Source organism: Musa acuminata, chromosome BXJ3-5 (assembly GCF_036884655.1).
Source record: "Musa acuminata AAA Group cultivar baxijiao chromosome BXJ3-5, Cavendish_Baxijiao_AAA, whole genome shotgun sequence".
Taxonomy (NCBI): Eukaryota; Viridiplantae; Streptophyta; class Magnoliopsida; order Zingiberales; family Musaceae; genus Musa; species Musa acuminata.
In genome coordinates this window covers 6,588,222-6,605,700 of record NC_088353.1, presented here as the reverse complement: position 1 = coordinate 6,605,700, position 17,479 = coordinate 6,588,222, and the positions used below count along the sequence as shown (strand labels likewise).

The window sequence follows — 17,479 nt, the reverse complement described above, 5'->3', positions numbered from 1 at the left end:
GAACGAACCGAAGGAGCATTTCCGGTTCCCGTCACTGCTACGGTATGGAACTTTACGAGTAGCGGGGGCGAAGCATCGGTTTTAATCTTACCAGCGGTGCTTGGACCGGCAAATTCTAATTACGTTGTCCTACCCACCTACGGAACCTAAGCCGTTCCGAACGGTTTAGGTGGGACCCACCGATGATTCAATTGCGTTGGCGACGGGGGGCGATTAATATTTCATGAGGTCCTTCTCGTTTCGCTTCGTCAGTCTCTCTCTCTCTCTCTCTCTTCTTCGGCTCATTCCCTTCTCCTTTGTCTCGCCCCTCTCTCTCTTGAAACCCGCGGTCTCTTTCTCACCATACAACCCATCCATTGCTTCTCTCCTGCGGCAAACCCTTCTTTGCTTTGTGTGTCCCGCCGAGCAGTGTTGCGAGTCCACTAGACGCGTCGCAGGTATCCGTTCTTTCTTCTTCGTGTACCCTCAGTGCTTGTCATTGCTTTCTTGTGTGGTGTGTTAATTGGATGGGTTTGTCTGGGTTTTTCGGGTGCGGAGATGTTCATAGCATTTGTGCGATTGGAAAGAAGAGTTTGTCTAGGTGGCCGATTGTGGGTTTTAGCTTTGATCCTGTCACGAAGTTTGTACCATTCTTTCATCATGAATTTTCTAGCAGGTTTCTTATGTTCTTCCTATTTTTTTTGTGCGAATAAGGGGGAAAATGCAAGGATGTTAGCTTAAAAGCTTTAGAATTACAGGGGACACATGTTTTATAAAACAATGAGGCAAGAGGGTTCTAGTTTTTAATTCTAGGTGAATGCATTTACCACGGCTGGTATCTAATTTGATTCCCAGGCGTGCTGTAAAAGGTATAACCTTCCCTAATTGAATCATTTATCTTTTCTTTACTTTATAACATGCATTATTTGCTCTTAGTTTATTGAGTTTGTTTAATGATTCTGACAGTATTTTATTACTAATATGGAATGATACACTTAAGGTACTCTTTTTAGGTGAAAGGAACTAGATGATATGATATCCGCATGATCTTAAGATTTCCATTGCACGTGATACATAAGCATATAATACACCCTATGACTATGAGAAGTGGCAGTGTTTTTCCTTTTTGTGCTATATATACTTACCGATTTGATATGAAAAGTGTGAAACCTCAGGTTTAAAATTGTATACATTATGTCAGTGAAGATCATCTAGATATGGGCATATTGTTTTTTATAATCCGAAATGACTGTTTTGAATGTGATAATCTCAATACATTATTCCATGCTTTTCCTGAAAAATGATAGTCTTTTTTCTCTGCTTGCCAAAATAGCAGAATGGTGCAACAAAAGAGACAACAGTTAAACAACTTTTTGGGGAGAACTGTGGCACCTTTGAACCGCACTGTTTCAACAAGGAACTTGCACAAGAGTGATCTGGGAGGAGTGATCTTCGGCTGTAAACACAAAACGATGGAGGAGTGCCTGTCAAAGAAGATATTTGGTCAGTTTATGTGTATAAACTCATATTTGCAAGCTATCAATCTGATCTTTTCTTGTTGACATATCTTATCTTGCTTTACTTGTACTGTATAAGGTTTTCCAGTTTTCCTCTTTTTATTTTGTTGTTGTAACTACAGAATCCTTTGTGACTAAAAAAGTCAGATCTTACATTGTTTTGTGCAATATTTTTGGTCATCTATGCTTTAGTACGCTGTTTACATGATAACTGTTTTGCATTTTTTTTTGGTCATCTATGCATTTTAACATGGAGCAAGCCTTATAAGTGAATCTTTTTAACTTTAAGTTCTGACAGGTTTACCCCCAACACACTTCGTCTATGTCAGAAATATTGAAGAAGGCCTACCCCTGTTTCTGTTTAATTATAGTGACAGGAAGTTACATGGCATCTTTGAGGCCGCAAGTCATGGTCAGTTGAACACCAACTCATATGCATGGACTGACGGTAGCAATAAAAGGACTCCATATCCTGCACAGGTATTGTCCTAAAGCAAACTCCTTTCACATGTCAAAGGGTATTTTGATTTTTGTTGTGTTAGCATAGTTTTGACCATGTAAAGTCGTTCAGTTCTATCTGACATATGTATCCTTTGTTTTCCAAGGTTTCAATTCGTATCAAGACAAATTGCGCACCACTTACTGAGAATCAGTTCAAAAAGATAATAGAAGATAATTACTATAATCCACAACACTTCTGGTTTGAGCTTGACCATGCACAGACAAGTGCTTTAATTGCACATTTTGTACCTTTACCTTCACATACCAACACCAGAGCAGATCATCTTGCTTTACCAGCATCAACAACCACCTTTTCAAAGGCAACTAGCAGCAATAGATGCACATATGCTGAGGCATGTGTACCAAAAAAAGATTTTGATATGCCTGTTAATTTGGTTGATAAGAACAACTTTCCGTCATTTTCTTGTGGTGATGAAGATAGCAACCATGGTGTTTCAAGTAAAATATCATGTAGTGCCATTGAAGATATGGAAAATGTGGAGACAGTGTCAGATTGGGAAGAATGGGCAGTGGAAAATATGCAAGTAATGAATGTAGATGCAAGCACTTGTATGGATCCAGAGCACAAGTTGCAGGAACATGAGGTTGGCAATGAGGCATCTGAACCCCAGGTTGAAACAGTTTTACTTAAGCTTAGAAGGATGGCTGCTGATTCTCAGTGCTCAACTCAGTCTGCCAATGATTGCAGAGACAATATTATCTCTGGTGAAATGGAAGAGTATGCTGAACAGGTTTTAGGGAGGTACACTGCTTCTGCCGAGAAGGAAGATGATGAGACTATCCCCAAGCCATTTCATGAAAATAATGAGGTAATGAAGTTCAAGACATTAGAGTCGATAATCCCATTGCTAGTGGTAACCTTGGTACATTGCCATGCCCTAATTTATTTCCCACTTCTAATGTGTACACACAGTTGACACAAGTCGTCTGTGAGATGAAAGCATGGGCAGAAAATTTAGAGAAGAAGCAGGTTCTTTCTTTCTCTCATTTATTTGAATACAGACATTAATTTTCTATTCTGTATTTGAATACAAACAACTAGCGCTAGAAAGTTTTCAATTTTCTATGGTGGTTTAGCTGTGATTTAATTTTGCTAATATGCATCTAGGACTCTTAAGAAGAGTTCCATAGTTTTAGATCGAACTTTCATGGCTCAAGCTCTAGCATTGCAAGCTGCATTTCTTAACAAAGTAGATAAAATATGATGCAAATTGGGACTTGCATATGTTTGACTTTATTTCCAAATTTAAGAAAATGAGATTGTTATATGTTCTTCTCCAGAATGACCCCATTGTTCGAGCACTTCATTTGTTTATTTGAACTTTTTATTCTGAAGGATTTGAGTTCTTTATACACTCTAATCTGGTTCCTCTACCCAGCTTGACTTTTCAACGTTCATGCATCATCCACTGCTTCTGTGAATGTATATAACATCTTTATGAAAGTGCAGCTAGTATGTTTCTAGAGTTTAGTTACTACATCGTATAACTGAAAAGGAGTCTATTTACTCTGATTCATTAATTGTTTTTGCAGGTCCATGTATTTTTTGCTTTCTTAGTCATATGTTTCAACCGTCTGCTCGGATGCATGCTAGGAAGCCTTGGTTGTGCTAACTTTGCTTAACCTCACATGCATTTTGGCCAAACAGATGGGCCCAAACTGACTTGGTCACTGATTGCCTTGTATGATAGAAAATCAGCTGTTTGAGGCTCATGCACACAAGGTTTCTTAGCACTTGCATTTTGCATGTTACCATTATTTTTAGCCATAAAGAATCTGTTGATAAGTGATATAATTATCATAAATTTTCTCTTCTGGGCATGTCATCCTTGACTGAATTATTTACTTCAAAGCATTCTGATTAATCCATAGTCTGATCTGCCTTGTGATTCAGGTTGAATCAGACAGAGAAATGCAGCGATTAAGGGATCTGGTTGTGGACTCTCGAAGAAGAATGCGACAATTGAACAATCGTGTCAAGGAGCTAGAATCAAAGATAGGTCCTCCTGAAGGTCTTGATGATTCAATGAACAAATTTGTTGAGGAATGTTTGGGTTCAGAGGATGTGATTTATATCATTGGAGGTTTCAATGGCTTCTCCTGTCTGTCAGCATTAGACTCTTTTTCACCATCATTGGATTCATTAACTCCTCTCAAGTGTATGAACAATGCTCGTTCTTATGCATCTGCTGTTGCATTAGATAGCAACATCTATGTTTTCGGTGGTGGTGATGGCACTTCTTGGTATGACACAGGTACTTTGTATGCATGTGGGTCAATCATCTACTTTTTGTGACCATATATTTTTTATACTGACTGGTTTCCTTTTCTTGAAGTTGAGTGCTACAATCCAAGGAATGATGAATGGGTCTTATGTCCCCCTTTAATTCATAAGAAAGGAAGTCTAGCTAATTCTACGTTGAACGGCAAGATATATGCCATTGGTGGAGGAAATGGAGTTCAGTGTTTCTCCAATGTTGAGATGTTTGATCCAGCACTGGGAAGGTGGATCAACAGCCAATCAATGCTTATGAAGGTATTTGTAATTCCAAAACTTCATGGATGATTTAGTTGAAGTAGGTGAATGCAGGTGCTGCTGCATCTGCATGCATGGCAGATCTCATGGTTTTTTCACTGGTTCTTTCTTCTTTTGCCATCTTTTTCATCCATGCCATATAATCTGTTCCATCAATTCATGCAAATCCACAAAATTGCAGCACTAAATCATATATGCATCTTCATTATTTCTCTTGTCTGAAATTTCAGCACCTTAGGAACTGCTAAATTAATGTGCTTTTGTGTATTTGGTATGTTACTGGTGTTGATTTCTTTTGTTTGACAATTATTTGATCTCGCGTTACTGGATTTTTGCTGTTACGACTGAATTTATAGTTCTTTTTTATTATTCCATTATTTTTTATTGATGTATTCTAACTACAACTGTCTTGTTGTCATGGTCAGATCTTGAGTTCTTGGTGTTCCTTTCTTTGGTGATCATCTTGTCCTTGAAGTTCTCCATTGAAGTTGTACATTCAAACACTACACTTAGGACTTAGGTGGCATCTGATCCTTTCACAGCCTGCAGTTCAAGGATTAAATATAAGTAAGCTTCAGGCACATCACCCAAAACTAGTACAGGTGGAGTGGCCTTTAGAGCATCAAACTGATGTTTAATCTCAGAACCACACTGGTTAGTGTGTGATTTCTTTGCTTCTGGGTTTTGTTGGTTACGCTTTGAAGGGACCAACCTGCTGCCTCAGCATTGTGGCAATGCATCCTGGCCTTGTGACCTCGACCACCTTTCATGGGAGAGGTTAGGCGGCTTTGAGTCAGTCTTTCTTACGGTGGAAAGCTGACATTTGTCACTCTGGAGGCCAGCTGAAAACCTCCATGCTGCTAGAACTTAAACCTTTTGGAGATTAGAAATTGAACACTTCTTTTCTGCTTTCCATGTATAGCTGCCAAGTGTCAAACTTATTTGTACTTGAGCATAAAATTTCTGCATCTAAAAGTCATTTGCATTACATTCATCTTCTTCGGTTAAGAAATTTGTCATTTTTCATATTCAAATTCTTTCATTATGTTCTTTCAGCGGTTTGCTCCTGCGGCAAAAGAACTCCAAGGTGTCATTTATGCCTGTGGTGGCTACAGTGGACATGAATACTTGAAGTAAGATTATACCCTTCATTTGTTTATTTTCCTGCAGAGAGTTTTGTGCATTTTATAAAATAGAAAGCTCTAACATTCATCCGGGCACATATGAACATTATCAGAATATTAGCATGGAAGCCATCATTTAAGAATATAAGATGAGACAGTGCACACAGTATTTCTAGTCAAGAATAAGCTTAAGAGTTCTCATTCTGGGAGTATCATGTCAATGGTGCATTCCACATGGGATATTAATTGTCTTACCAGCTGATGAATTGTAAAGCAGCCTAGCATTCCTTTGGTAATTGTCACGAAAATAGATGTGTGATTTTTTTTGTGGGAAAAAGGCGATCGTTTATGGTCCGAGATCGACAAAATTGTATGATAAATACTAGATTGTGCATGCCTGCTCAAGCTCTCTGGCAATGTTCTCAGGTCAGCTGAAAGATTTGATCCCCGGGAGGGCTACTGGACCAAGATCGCAGACATGAACCGGAGAAGAGGTTGTCATTCGGTGGCAGCACTGAAGGGGAAGCTGTAAGTTTACACCCTCACCATTGCTACTCTAAAGTGGTACTGCTCTCTAAGCTTAGTCTCCTGTTCTCAGATATGCGATTGGGGGTTACGATGGGGAAGAGATGGTTTCATGCGTCGAAGCTTACGAGCCTCGCATGTCCTCCTGGGCGATGGTCGAGCCGATGAAGGCTGTCAGGGGTTATGCTGCGACGACTGTTCTTGGAGGTTCTATATATGTGATTGGTGGTGTCAAGGATGGAAAGGTCATCTTGGACACGGTAATGCTGTGTCTGCTCCTTCCTTCCTTCTCCATGTTTCAGGGTCCAAAGCGTTAAAGGGTTAGACATACGATGGCAGGTGGAATGCTACAGAGAGGAAAGCGGGTGGTGTGAGACGGGGCTGAAGGCGGTGGGGAGACGGTCCTTTTGCTCGGCCATCGTGATTTGAGCCTCATCTCATCGTCCATGGTGTCCTCCTCTCCTTCCGGCTTTATACAGGTCACCCCTCTGCGAATCAGATAACATGGATTCTTCTACAGCTGACTTACTATAGTGTCATTAGAAGATACAATATTTTTAGAACACAGAGCGAAGAAACAGCAGCAAAGGGCATGCAGAAACAAATTGGCATAAGAAAGCATCTCCTAAATCTGCAGTACTCCTCTAATCTGCAGAACATTCCAGAAGACTTTGTAAACCCTTTTTCCATAGAATAATAGCATAGCTTTAGGAAAAGAAAATAGCATCATATGACAATGTAGAATGATGATAATTTAATCAACATATAATAACAGGATGTAAGATTGCATCAGGAACTAACTAGAGAGAAAAGTTCTTCCGAGAGGCAAAATGTACACATATAAGGACATACCAAAAAGAACATAACCCCAAAGCACCACTTGAAAGAATAACTATCTTTAATAAAAAGCATCATAATCCCTAAAAGGGGAACTTGATAATCTCAGCCACATGCAAATATAAGTAAAGAAGGATGATGTATATGAATTCTAAACTGAGGATGCTGATAACAATTAAGTACTTTCTGTAGCAATAAATGATTTCAGGCAAACTCCCAAGTACATTTATACATGGAAAATGAACAATGCATGCTACAGATTGTATCCATTAGGAAGAAGGCAGAAATTTGAAGTCCAAATAACTAGTTTGAGGAATGGCCACTGGCAAACGGTTCATGGATTTATTAGCTAAAGCAGACTCTTGAAGATAGCCAGAGATAGCATGTCCATAGAATTGTTGCCAAGCTATATTGTGCTATCGGGAAAAGAAAAAGTCTTAGCTTAAAACACAACCAAGCTATATCGATTGAATGAACTAAGAATCAACCATAAATTGCGATTTCTCAAAGGTATGACAATAAATTGATCTAAGATACCAACAGAGAGATCTCAAGTGAAGTTGCTCAGAGTATAAGAAGAAGAAGGCATAAGCACGACCTGCTCAAGAATTCTGGCTGAACTCTCCTCCACAAGGCTGGCCAAACTTTCGAGTTGAAGTAGCATCTTTCCATACAAATCTTCCGATTCTGAGGTGTACCCTGTGGCCGCAGGCCCAACAAGCCTCTCTAATCTCTCTGCCCCAAACCCCCCTATGTCGACGAATCCAGCGAATGCTGCTCCCTGGCCAACTCCTGGAGACGGTTCAAACTCTCGCCCCCTCCTCTCTTGTTCCCCATCTCCCGTTCTCCGTCCTCCGGCCCCCTCAGCTGACACGGCATCCATGGGAAGGATAACACCGGAGAGAAGGAGCCGTACTGCACCCCGAACGCTGGCCAAACTTTCTCCTTCCAACCCTTGTGTTGGAAGTACACCACTGACTTTGAATCCCGTTAGAATGGTTAGGTTCTAACCACTCCTATCGCACGGTCAAAAATAAATAATAAAAAATTTATAGATCGGAGTAATACGGATACACTAGTATTCTTCGATAAACATAATTAAATAGTATTACAAGTTAGATATCATCTAAGATGATGAGATCTTCTACCATTGGAGGTAAGATATTATCATCGAGTAAAGGGGAAGACGAAGTCCCGCATTATGAGCATCACAAGACAAGCAAAAGGACCTGAGTATGGGGTTGAATAAATACTGTCCAAGTTGAGGGACTTGCAAATCAAACTTGGGATAAAATATTTAGTTTATAAGTGCTCCAGAAGTGGTGCACTCATCGTTAAATCATAATCATACGAGTTTTTCAAAGACTCTAGGTCCTGAAGAACCTTCGGGTTCGTAAGAATAGCTTCCCCCGATGAAGGTGAGGTTAGGACCTCCTCCACTCTTGGGTTATCCAAAGACACAACACGAACCTCAATTGTTTGGTAGAAAGGAGATCAGGAGGAACTTTTGCAAGAAAAGAAAGACATCTTGACCTGAGTAGGCAAAAGAGCAAGACGAAGGAAGATAGATTTATTGCAAAACTGATGTTGGGACTACGAGAGACTCGAGGATTGACTCGCCCTATAAAGAACCGAGGCGAAGTAGAGATAGCTTATAAGGAGACTCTAGAGGCAAAGTAGAAGGCTTTTAAAAAGGCTCTAGAGGTTCAAATGGAAGAATGAGTCTCATTCTACATGGTAAGGGAGGATTTATAACGAGAGAATCTCTCTCTCTCTCTCTCCCACAATTGAGACAAGTGTCCCATCGAGATAATTCCAAAGGGACACCGATGGATGAAGGACTCGAAAAGCGTTAAAATTCATTACGATAAAACAAGGCAAAATGTATCCGAGACTCGTGAGTTGAGAAATCTCGGCCTACAAGAAGAGAAATTCATCACGATAGAGGCACAAGGCTAAATGTGCTCAAGGCACATAAGTTAGGAAAGAGAAATCTGTCACGACTGAGGCACAAGAAAAAATGTGCTTGAAGCACATGAGTCAAGAAAACCTGACCTACTTAGGAGAAATCCATCATAACAGAGGCACAAGACAAAGTGTGCTCGATGCATATGACTCGAGAAAACCCATCCCGGATGAGGAGAAATTTGTCATGGCAAAAGCACAAGGAAAAATATGCCCGAAGTATGAGTCGAAAAAACTCGACCCATATAAGGAGAAATCTACCACAACGAAGACATCAGATAAGTTGTACACAAGGCGTGGAAGTCAAGAGGGGCAACCCCACCTCCATTCGAGGTGTGGAGGTCGAGAATGTCAACTCCCACCTTCATCTAAGGCGTGGAGGTCATGAAGGGATGGGAAGGTTGGAAAACCTAACCTCCCCCAACCAATGTGTACCCTTCGATGCCACAAGGGACAAGTCGGCAATGGATTGCCACTAGCAACGATGGAGAGGCAATCCTGAAAGCATTTATTTCGTATGAACTAAACGTCGTACTTCAAACCCCTCTTGCAAAAGCCCCAAAGCACACCTTATGCGGGGACAAATGTAGGGAGTATACTATTAGCTAATCATAATCCAATATGTAACCATCATGTAGAGTCCTCGGAAATGATCTAGGTCACCTTCCACCAATTTGCTTGCATGGACAAAAGTTCAAAATAGGTTCAAGATAAGCAATTTGGGGTTGTCTCCTCTCTTATTGCTTATGTGGACAAGAGTCCAAGAGGGGATTGTTGGGGGTGATTAGAGAGTGTCTCCCTATATAATATTTCATGAAATATTCTACTCATTTATGACTAGGTATAAAAGCTCATCTTCAACATAATGAGAATTGAGCTTACTTTTTCTGACTGTTCGGGTTCGCACTCATATACCTCGAGTTACTAATTTGCATACCAAAGGGATCGGATCGAAAAACCTCTCTCGATCTCATTTTTTATGCAGGAAGGACATTGGGAACTTGGTGTTTCCACCTTAAAAGCACCTCATATAATTTTACATTTACAAATTCGGACTATGTTGGACTGATATAGACGTAAATGATATTTTCCATTGTTACTTCCCAATAGATCTATACAGTGGGAAAAAAGATAGAACTTTTTATTTCTAAAAATGTTCTTAGAAGTCGAAGGAGAAAATGAGAAGTTTTTTTAATTTTTTTTTTAGAAATATAAAAAATCATTTGTTTTTTTTTGGGAAGAGTCGTCTTACCCAACGAATGCTGCACCTCTATTCGCCAATCAGAAATCCGGTAATCAATGCGGGTAGCAGAAGTACCAATCCGAAAACGCAAAGCACTCGACGCTTCTCCAATAAAACAACTAAAACAGAAAGAAAAATAGACTGTACAACAAAAACGCAGCGCCGACCTGTGTTTTGTGTGGGGAGACTGTTTTGGGCTTCCGTTTCCAACCATGCCATCGCCTCGATCGCACCCACAGTAGTCTGTCGTCCGCTTCCGATCGCCATGGCCGCCGCCGCCGCCATACCCGACGGCGACGGCCACCCGCTCTTTTCCAAGATCTCCATCTCCGGTCCCGCCCTCGCCTCCATCATCGAACGGTTCGCTTCCTCCCCTGGCGATATCGACGGCCTCCTATTCGGCCACGTCACTCGCCTCCCCCCTCCCGACCCTCGAGACGACGACGGTGGCCATGGTTCCCCCAACTCTTCCGCCGGATCCGCCGCCGCCGCCGCCAACAGCCCCCTCGCCGCCACCATAACCGGCCACCTTTCCCTCGCCTCCCGCGCCTCCTTCTACGACGCTCTAGGCCGTCTCATATCCCCCTCTCTCCGCAACGCCGCCTCCTCATCCGGTCACCCCGCCGCCTCCCTGCTTGGATGGTTCTCCGGCCGCCGCCGATCTCCTCTCCGCCCCTCCATGCGGGAGCGCGCCGTCTCCCTTTCCCTCTTTCGAACCCCAGATCTCCTTGATACTAACGCCCCTCCTGATCGCTCGCTTGAGTCCCTCGATCTTCCCCATCGGCCTTCCATCTTCCTCCTCCTGTCCTCCTCGACCACCGGAAACCAAGCGGTCCACACCCACGAGTACAGGGCCTTCGCCCTTCGCCTGAGGGCCGGCGGCGTTGGCGGCGTCCTCGAGCCGAGATCTCTGGACATCGTCAATGTGGGGCCAGCGTTCAGGGCGCAGTACAGCTCCTTCTCTCCGGTGTCAGCCTTTCCATGGATGCCGTGTCAGCTGAGGGGGCTGGAGGAGGGAGAACGGGAGATGGGGAACAAGAGAGGAGGGGGCGAGAGTTTGAACCGTCTCCAGGAGTTGGCCATGGAGCAGCATTTGCTGGATTCGTCGACAGGGGGGTTTGGGGCAGAGAGATTAGAGAGGCTTGTTGGGCCTGCGGCCACAGGGTACACCTCAGAATTGGAAGATTTGTATGGAAAGATGCTACTTAAACTCGAAAGTTTGGCCACGCTTGTGGAGGAGAGTTCAGCCAGAATCCTTGAGCAGGTCGTGCTTATGCCTTCTTCTTATACTTTGAGCAACTTCACTTGAGATCTCTCAGTTAGTATCTTAGATCAGTTTATTGTCATACCTTTGAGAAATCGCAATTTCTGGTTGATTCTTAGTTCAGTCAATCGATATACCTTGGTTGTGTTTTAAGTAGTTTACGAGCAAGCTCTCCTCCTATAATTCAGGTGAAAAAAAAATCTAGCGATTAAGAGAAGCTATTGTATCTGAGTTTGCAGATGTTGTGCTAAGGTTTCTCCCTTGATGACTTTATATTTAGCTAAGACTTTTTCTTTTCCTGATACCACATGTAGCTTGGAAACAATTCTGTGGACATGCTATCCCTGGCTATCTTCAGAGTCTGCTTTAGCTAATTAATCCATGAACCAATTGCCAGTGGCCTTTCTTCAAACTAGTTATTTGGAATTTAAATTTTTGCCTTCATAATAGATACAATTTGTAACATGCATTGTTCATTTTCTATAACCAATTTTTTTTCCATGTATAAATGTTCTTGAATCATTTATTGCTACAGAAAGTACTTAATTGTTTAGTGAACTTGATTGTCGCATGAACTTTATTGTTTAGTGAAATCATTTATTGCCACAGAAAGTACTTAACTGTGTAAGCTAGGTGTCTAACCAACTTGATCTAGGCAATTAGGAGAATAGGAAAGAAGACTTTGAAGTAAAGAAGAACTTGATTGTTTATTGAAAGATCAGTAGAGCAGTGAAAAGAACTTGGTTAACTTTCTTTACCATGTCAAGTACCTGGACTCATGTAGAATACAGTTATTATGACTTTCTATGGAATCTGTGCATATTGGAAATATATTGATAGTGTTTGGTAGGTGAGATCAGGTTGTCTGACTTACATGTTTAGTGCAAATATGAGATATTTAATGAAAAATGGTTGCAATAGTGCTAAGTTACAGTTGCTTCAGGCATTGGTCACCAGCACTGACAGATAGCTTATGTTTGGGATGCCATGAGAAGAGATGAAGACCAGTGAAAACATTATAAAAGCAATGAGGATATATGGTCTTTCCATTATTTGGAGGAAGTGGCTTCATAGTGGAAAATGGTGGTACCAGGTTCATGCAGCCATCTCAATATGTTGGGATTTGAAACTCAGTTGCTATTGTCATTTAACTTCTGCTTCATTGTTCTCGTCATTTTCACTTTAGTTTCTGTTGTTTTCATGTTTTGCTGCCAACAATGACCTAAATTCTTTTTATAATAATTGAGATCCTATTTGTTGTCATCATCCTCATTTTAGAATTCATCTACTTCATCCTTCTTTATTATGTCTGGGTGTGGCTGACATGATCGGGTTCCTGTTTTAGGGATTATGATGGTTTTTGTTAAAGACAGTTACTCTGACTTTTGACAGGAAGGCCGAATTTCTGAATTACGAAGCAGAGTGGAAGGATTGGAATGAAAACTTTTCAGTTGAAGTCTTTCATGTGGTACTTTGTTGTTATGATCTTTTTGGTTTTGCTAATGATTAATCTCCATTTTTTGGTATCTCCTTGTATGTGTGTACATTTTGCCTCTTGGAAAAACTTTTCTCTCTAGTTAGTTCCTGGTGCAATCTTACATCCTGTTATTATATTTTGATTAAATTATCATCATTCTACATTGTCTATTTTCTTTTCCTAATGCTGTGCTATTATTCTATGAAAAAAGGGTTTACAAAGTCTTCTGTGGGGTCATATAATTCTTTGCGAGTTTTACAATCTTAGTTGAAAATTTTGCTTTTTGATCGACACCAATTTTCTCTGTTTTCTGAAAGTTAAAGCTTTTCCTGAGCTTATCTTATATACGGAAGAACATATTTAAGTTGCATCCATATATCATTTTTCTTGTATGGAAACCAAGTCAAGTCACCAAAAAAATAAACTGCATGCTAATTTAGGTTACAAGAGGCCACAATTTCATATTGGATTGATATTGTGTAGATTTTTATATTTGTTGTGCTGGTACAAACCAACTGATTCTGTTCTGCATTCTATTTTTTTTTCTTTCCGAGGCATTTTAACAATCTGGAGAATAACATGCTGTTATATATTGCTTTACCTCCATAAACTGTAAAACCCGGTAGATACGAACTTTGAGACCGTAGTAGCAGCATCGAATCACAACTATGCATATCTGTAATCCGATGTCTAACATTTTTCTTTTAGGGCTACATCAAGTTCAAAATGAGGGCTCAAAACGAGGGCTGGACAATTAGGAAGAGAGCTTGATTTAAGCAGACTGGAATGTGCCATCACATCTTGTTGCTTGACATGCTTGTGTTGTGAATGGTAAGGACTTTGACTTGCTGATTTTGGTCATGGACATTAGAGAAGTACTGCTGCAGATTTACAATCTAGAAGATGCTTTCTTATGCCAATTTGTTTCTGTTTGCTCTCTGCTGCTGTGTCTTCGATTTTGTCCTAAAAATATTTTTTGTTATTGCTTGGGTTAGTCCATTCTCGATTGGCCTTTTCCCATGAAAAAGTATTACGCATATATTTGTGTCCATATTTGTTTATGCGCGTGCAATGCAACGCACATATTTGTGTCTATATGGATTTGTGCTCGTGCAGTACAACGCACATATAAGAAAGGCAGGTTTTTGGTTTTAGCCGCAGATTCTAATATATATCTAAATCTTCTAACACAAAACACCTAAACGAACTCAAATGGGACTTTCTCACTAGAATCCTACCTTTTACTGTTACTGCCCAATTTTTTGATGTTCTTAAAGAGTCCAATTCGAATGTCACAATTGATTAGGAAAATAACAAAGTAATTTTGAAAGCAGAAATATTGAAAAAGAAGTGTTGTGTTGTATGCTTAGGATAATAAGATATATGTTTTTAAAATTTTAATTTTATTTTTTTATGTGAATTGAAGATTGTTGTCTTTGTAGTATAATCTTAAATGCATAAATATTTTAAGTTGGATTTTTTATCAATTCATAACTCAAAAGAAGTTAATGAAATTGATTTATTAGTAATCATTCAAGATATACATAATTGTATTGAAAGATTTTTTTATATTAATTCGAGTATATAATAATAATCTATCACACTCCTAGTTATATTTGATTTTATTTTTTAGTAATCTTATCTTGTTGTGATATATTAAGTAAATCATACTAAGCATAAATATTTTTTTTAGAAATCTAACAAAAGAACTAAAATTATGATTGAGTTTATCATAATTATCATAAAATTTGATTATTTTTTTGTCTAATTATCTCTTAATTTCATTTATGTATATCTAAATGCATTAACAGATCTTACATAAAATATATATATATATATCGTTTTAAATTTTGAATTATTTTGAGTTTATGATCGATAAATAATATCCTGACAATTCTAGATAAATAATTTTAATTTCAAGAATTATGAGAACATAACATATATCCTCGAGATTTTAGGCATAATCTCTAATTTAAGGTGATACTTTGTAATGATAAATATTTTATGTTTTTTCGATTTTCATATTTAAATATTTTTTTTATTATTGGTAATATATATAGAAGTGTTAGAATCAATACAACAAGTATTAAAATATAATTTTGTAACATTTGATTTGAAATATATAAAGGTTAAATTTATACTTTTCTCTTTCAAATCAAAATTTTTTTTTTTTCTCACATGACCTTCCTTATCACAAAAATAGCACTTTACTACTAGAGTTTATATAATATTTATAAACTTAGGTGATTTATGTTTTAATTTTTTATTATTATTACCAACTCCAATAATACTTAAAATATTATGAGTTTTTCTTGTTTTAATCTTAATTCTTTCTAAACACATATATTAATCGACTTATTTAAGTTTATTTATCTTTAATTTTATTATAGTAAATTCTAAATGAGTAAAATTAAAAAAAATGATTAAAATAAATTATATGAAAAAGGACTCAATTATAATTATGCGTTTTTGAGTTTACAACTTTCAATCATATTAAGGATATAATCTTGTGTTCCTCTAATAGTATCATATTAAATTTCAGTCAGTTTTTTCATTAACATATCAGTCAATGATTTGTTAGTAAATTTAAATTGATTTTTAACCTCTTTGTAAATAAAAATCAATTAATAACTCTTGGTGAGCTAAATGTGCTTACAAATAGATATAACTTATTTGATTTCAAAATAATGGTTTCGATATCAATTATAAATATAAAACCATTATATGTTGTTATTATTAAGCAGAAGGTTATTAATGCGAAAATATAAAATCAAATAGATCTCTAAATTTACTATCTATACCTTTCTATGTTCCTCAAAAAATCTTTATCTAATCTGTAAGCATATCGTCATTATATTCATAATCTATAGTAATACTGATTTGCAAAGAGAACTAAGCGTATTCTTTTCTTTTCCTATCATTCGTAAGATAACTATGATCGATGGATTTAGGGACAAATAAAATATAAGAGAAGATTTATAATATCTCATTGATTGGTTCACGTATTCTTTTCTTTTCCTATCATTCGTAAGATAACTATGATCGATGGATTTAGGGACAAATAAAATATGAGAGAAGATTTATAATATCTCATTGATTGGTTCACATAACTAAAAGTAGATGAGAGAAGATTTATAATCTCTTAATTATATCATGTATTCATACATATGTATATCTACATATCTACGTATTTAATTATTATATGTTGAGTCTCTAAGAGATAATATCGTGAGAGTAAAGGTTCTAGGATGAGTAGTTAGAAAGTTCGACGAACTTATCTTATTAGATTGAATCACATAAATAATCTATTGGTCAGAATCTAATCATATTCATAATATATCTTATCTTATTAGATTGAATCACATAAATAATCTAATAGATATGCTTCCATGTTACATGCAATGCAATGGAAATACTAAGATCATACGGATATCATATCATCTAGTGCCTTTCACCTAAAAAAGAGTTATCATTCCAAATTAGTAAGAAAATACTGTTAGAATCATTAAACAAACTAAAAAGCTAATAGCAAATAATGCATGTTATAAAGTAAAGAAAAGATAAATGATTCAATTATGGAAGGTTACACCTTTTACGGCACGCGTGGGAATCAAATTAGATACCAGCCGTGGTTAATACATTCACCTAGAATTAAAAATTAGAACCTTCATGCCTTGTTGTTTTATAAAACATGTGTTCCCTGTAATTCTAAAGCTTTTAAGCTAACATCTTTGCATTATTCGCCCAAAAAAAAAAGGGAAGAACGTGAGAAACCTGCTCGAAAATTCATGATGAAAGAATGGTACAAACTTCGTGATAGGGATCAATGCTAAACCCCACAATCGTCCACCTATACAAACTCTTCCTTCCAATCGCACAAATGCTATGAACATCTCCGCACCCCAAAAACCTGGACAAACCCATCCAATTAGCACACCACAAGAAGAAAGCAATGATAAGCACTGAACGTACACGATGAAGAAAGAACGGATACCTGCAACGCGTCCAGAGGACTCGCAACACTGCTTGGAAGGACACACAAAACAAAGAAGGGTTTCCCGTAGTAGAGAAGAAAGGGATGGGTTATATTGGTGAGAAATAGAACGCGGATTTCAAGAGAGAGAGAGAGAGGGGCGAGAGGAAGGAGAAAGGATAGAGAGAGAGAAAATCGGAACGAGAAGGGCCTCATGAAATATTGATCTCCCCGCATCGCGAACCCAATTGAATCGTCGGTCGTTCCTACCGATACGATTCGCAACGTCTTCACCCTAACTTCGGTTCCGTACGTGGGTAGCACCACGTAACTAGAATTTCCCCGGTCCAAGCACGGACGGTAAGATTAAAACCGATGCTTCGTCCCCGCTACTCGAAAGTTCCATACGGTGGTAGCAGTGACATGAACCGGAAATGCTCCTTTGGTTCGTTCCTTATTTAGCCTCACGTATCCATCTGTGGGGCCGAGGCCGGCCTCACGTATTCATGTTAGTCTC

General features: G+C 38.6%; 2 protein-coding genes and 1 long non-coding RNA gene across 4 annotated transcripts; 2 read left to right on the top strand and 1 right to left on the bottom strand.

Annotated features, from left to right (window-relative positions):
- Positions 1 to 300: 300 nt before the first annotated feature.
- Positions 301 to 6,779, top strand: LOC103985073 (uncharacterized). The gene is made up of 11 exons (XM_009402686.3): positions 301 to 437; positions 1,316 to 1,482; positions 1,795 to 1,976; positions 2,102 to 2,827; positions 2,932 to 2,988; positions 3,913 to 4,273; positions 4,355 to 4,554; positions 5,611 to 5,687; positions 6,105 to 6,206; positions 6,277 to 6,463; positions 6,543 to 6,779. Exons 2-11 carry the CDS (start codon positions 1,317 to 1,319, stop codon positions 6,630 to 6,632), a joined length of 2,148 nt encoding a protein of 715 aa, XP_009400961.3. The 5' UTR covers positions 301 to 437; position 1,316; the 3' UTR covers positions 6,633 to 6,779.
- A 3,613-nt stretch (positions 6,780 to 10,392) lies between these two features.
- Positions 10,393 to 13,928, top strand: LOC103984931 (uncharacterized). Of its 2 annotated transcripts, XM_009402512.3 has the most exons (3): positions 10,393 to 11,512; positions 12,905 to 12,980; positions 13,698 to 13,928. In XM_009402512.3, exons 1-2 carry the CDS (start codon positions 10,514 to 10,516, stop codon positions 12,950 to 12,952), a joined length of 1,047 nt encoding a protein of 348 aa, XP_009400787.1. In that variant the 5' UTR covers positions 10,393 to 10,513; the 3' UTR covers positions 12,953 to 12,980; positions 13,698 to 13,928. The 2 variants fall into 2 exon arrangements, with proteins under 2 accessions (XP_009400787.1, XP_065008472.1); XM_065152400.1 differs by lacking the exons at positions 12,905 to 12,980; positions 13,698 to 13,928 and adding an exon at positions 12,456 to 12,778.
- A 2,712-nt stretch (positions 13,929 to 16,640) lies between these two features.
- Positions 16,641 to 17,265, bottom strand: LOC135638622 (uncharacterized). The gene is made up of 2 exons (XR_010496680.1): positions 16,984 to 17,265; positions 16,641 to 16,899 (listed from the first exon to the last, which is right to left on the bottom strand). It is a non-coding gene; the product is annotated as an uncharacterized LOC135638622 (long non-coding RNA).
- Between the last annotated feature and the right edge of the window lie 214 nt (positions 17,266 to 17,479).

Coding starts and splice junctions, on each gene's coding strand:
- LOC103985073 (XM_009402686.3), top strand. CDS start 1,317: ATGGTGCAACAAAAGAGACAACAGTTAAACAACTTTTTGGGGAGAACT. Junction 4,555..5,610: donor GCCAATCAATGCTTATGAAG/GTATTTGTAATT, acceptor ATGTTCTTTCAG/CGGTTTGCTCCTGCGGCAAA. Junction 5,688..6,104: donor AGTGGACATGAATACTTGAA/GTAAGATTATAC, acceptor CAATGTTCTCAG/GTCAGCTGAAAGATTTGATC.
- LOC103984931 (XM_009402512.3), top strand. CDS start 10,514: ATGGCCGCCGCCGCCGCCATACCCGACGGCGACGGCCACCCGCTCTTT. Junction 11,513..12,904: donor CAGCCAGAATCCTTGAGCAG/GTCGTGCTTATG, acceptor GACTTTTGACAG/GAAGGCCGAATTTCTGAATT.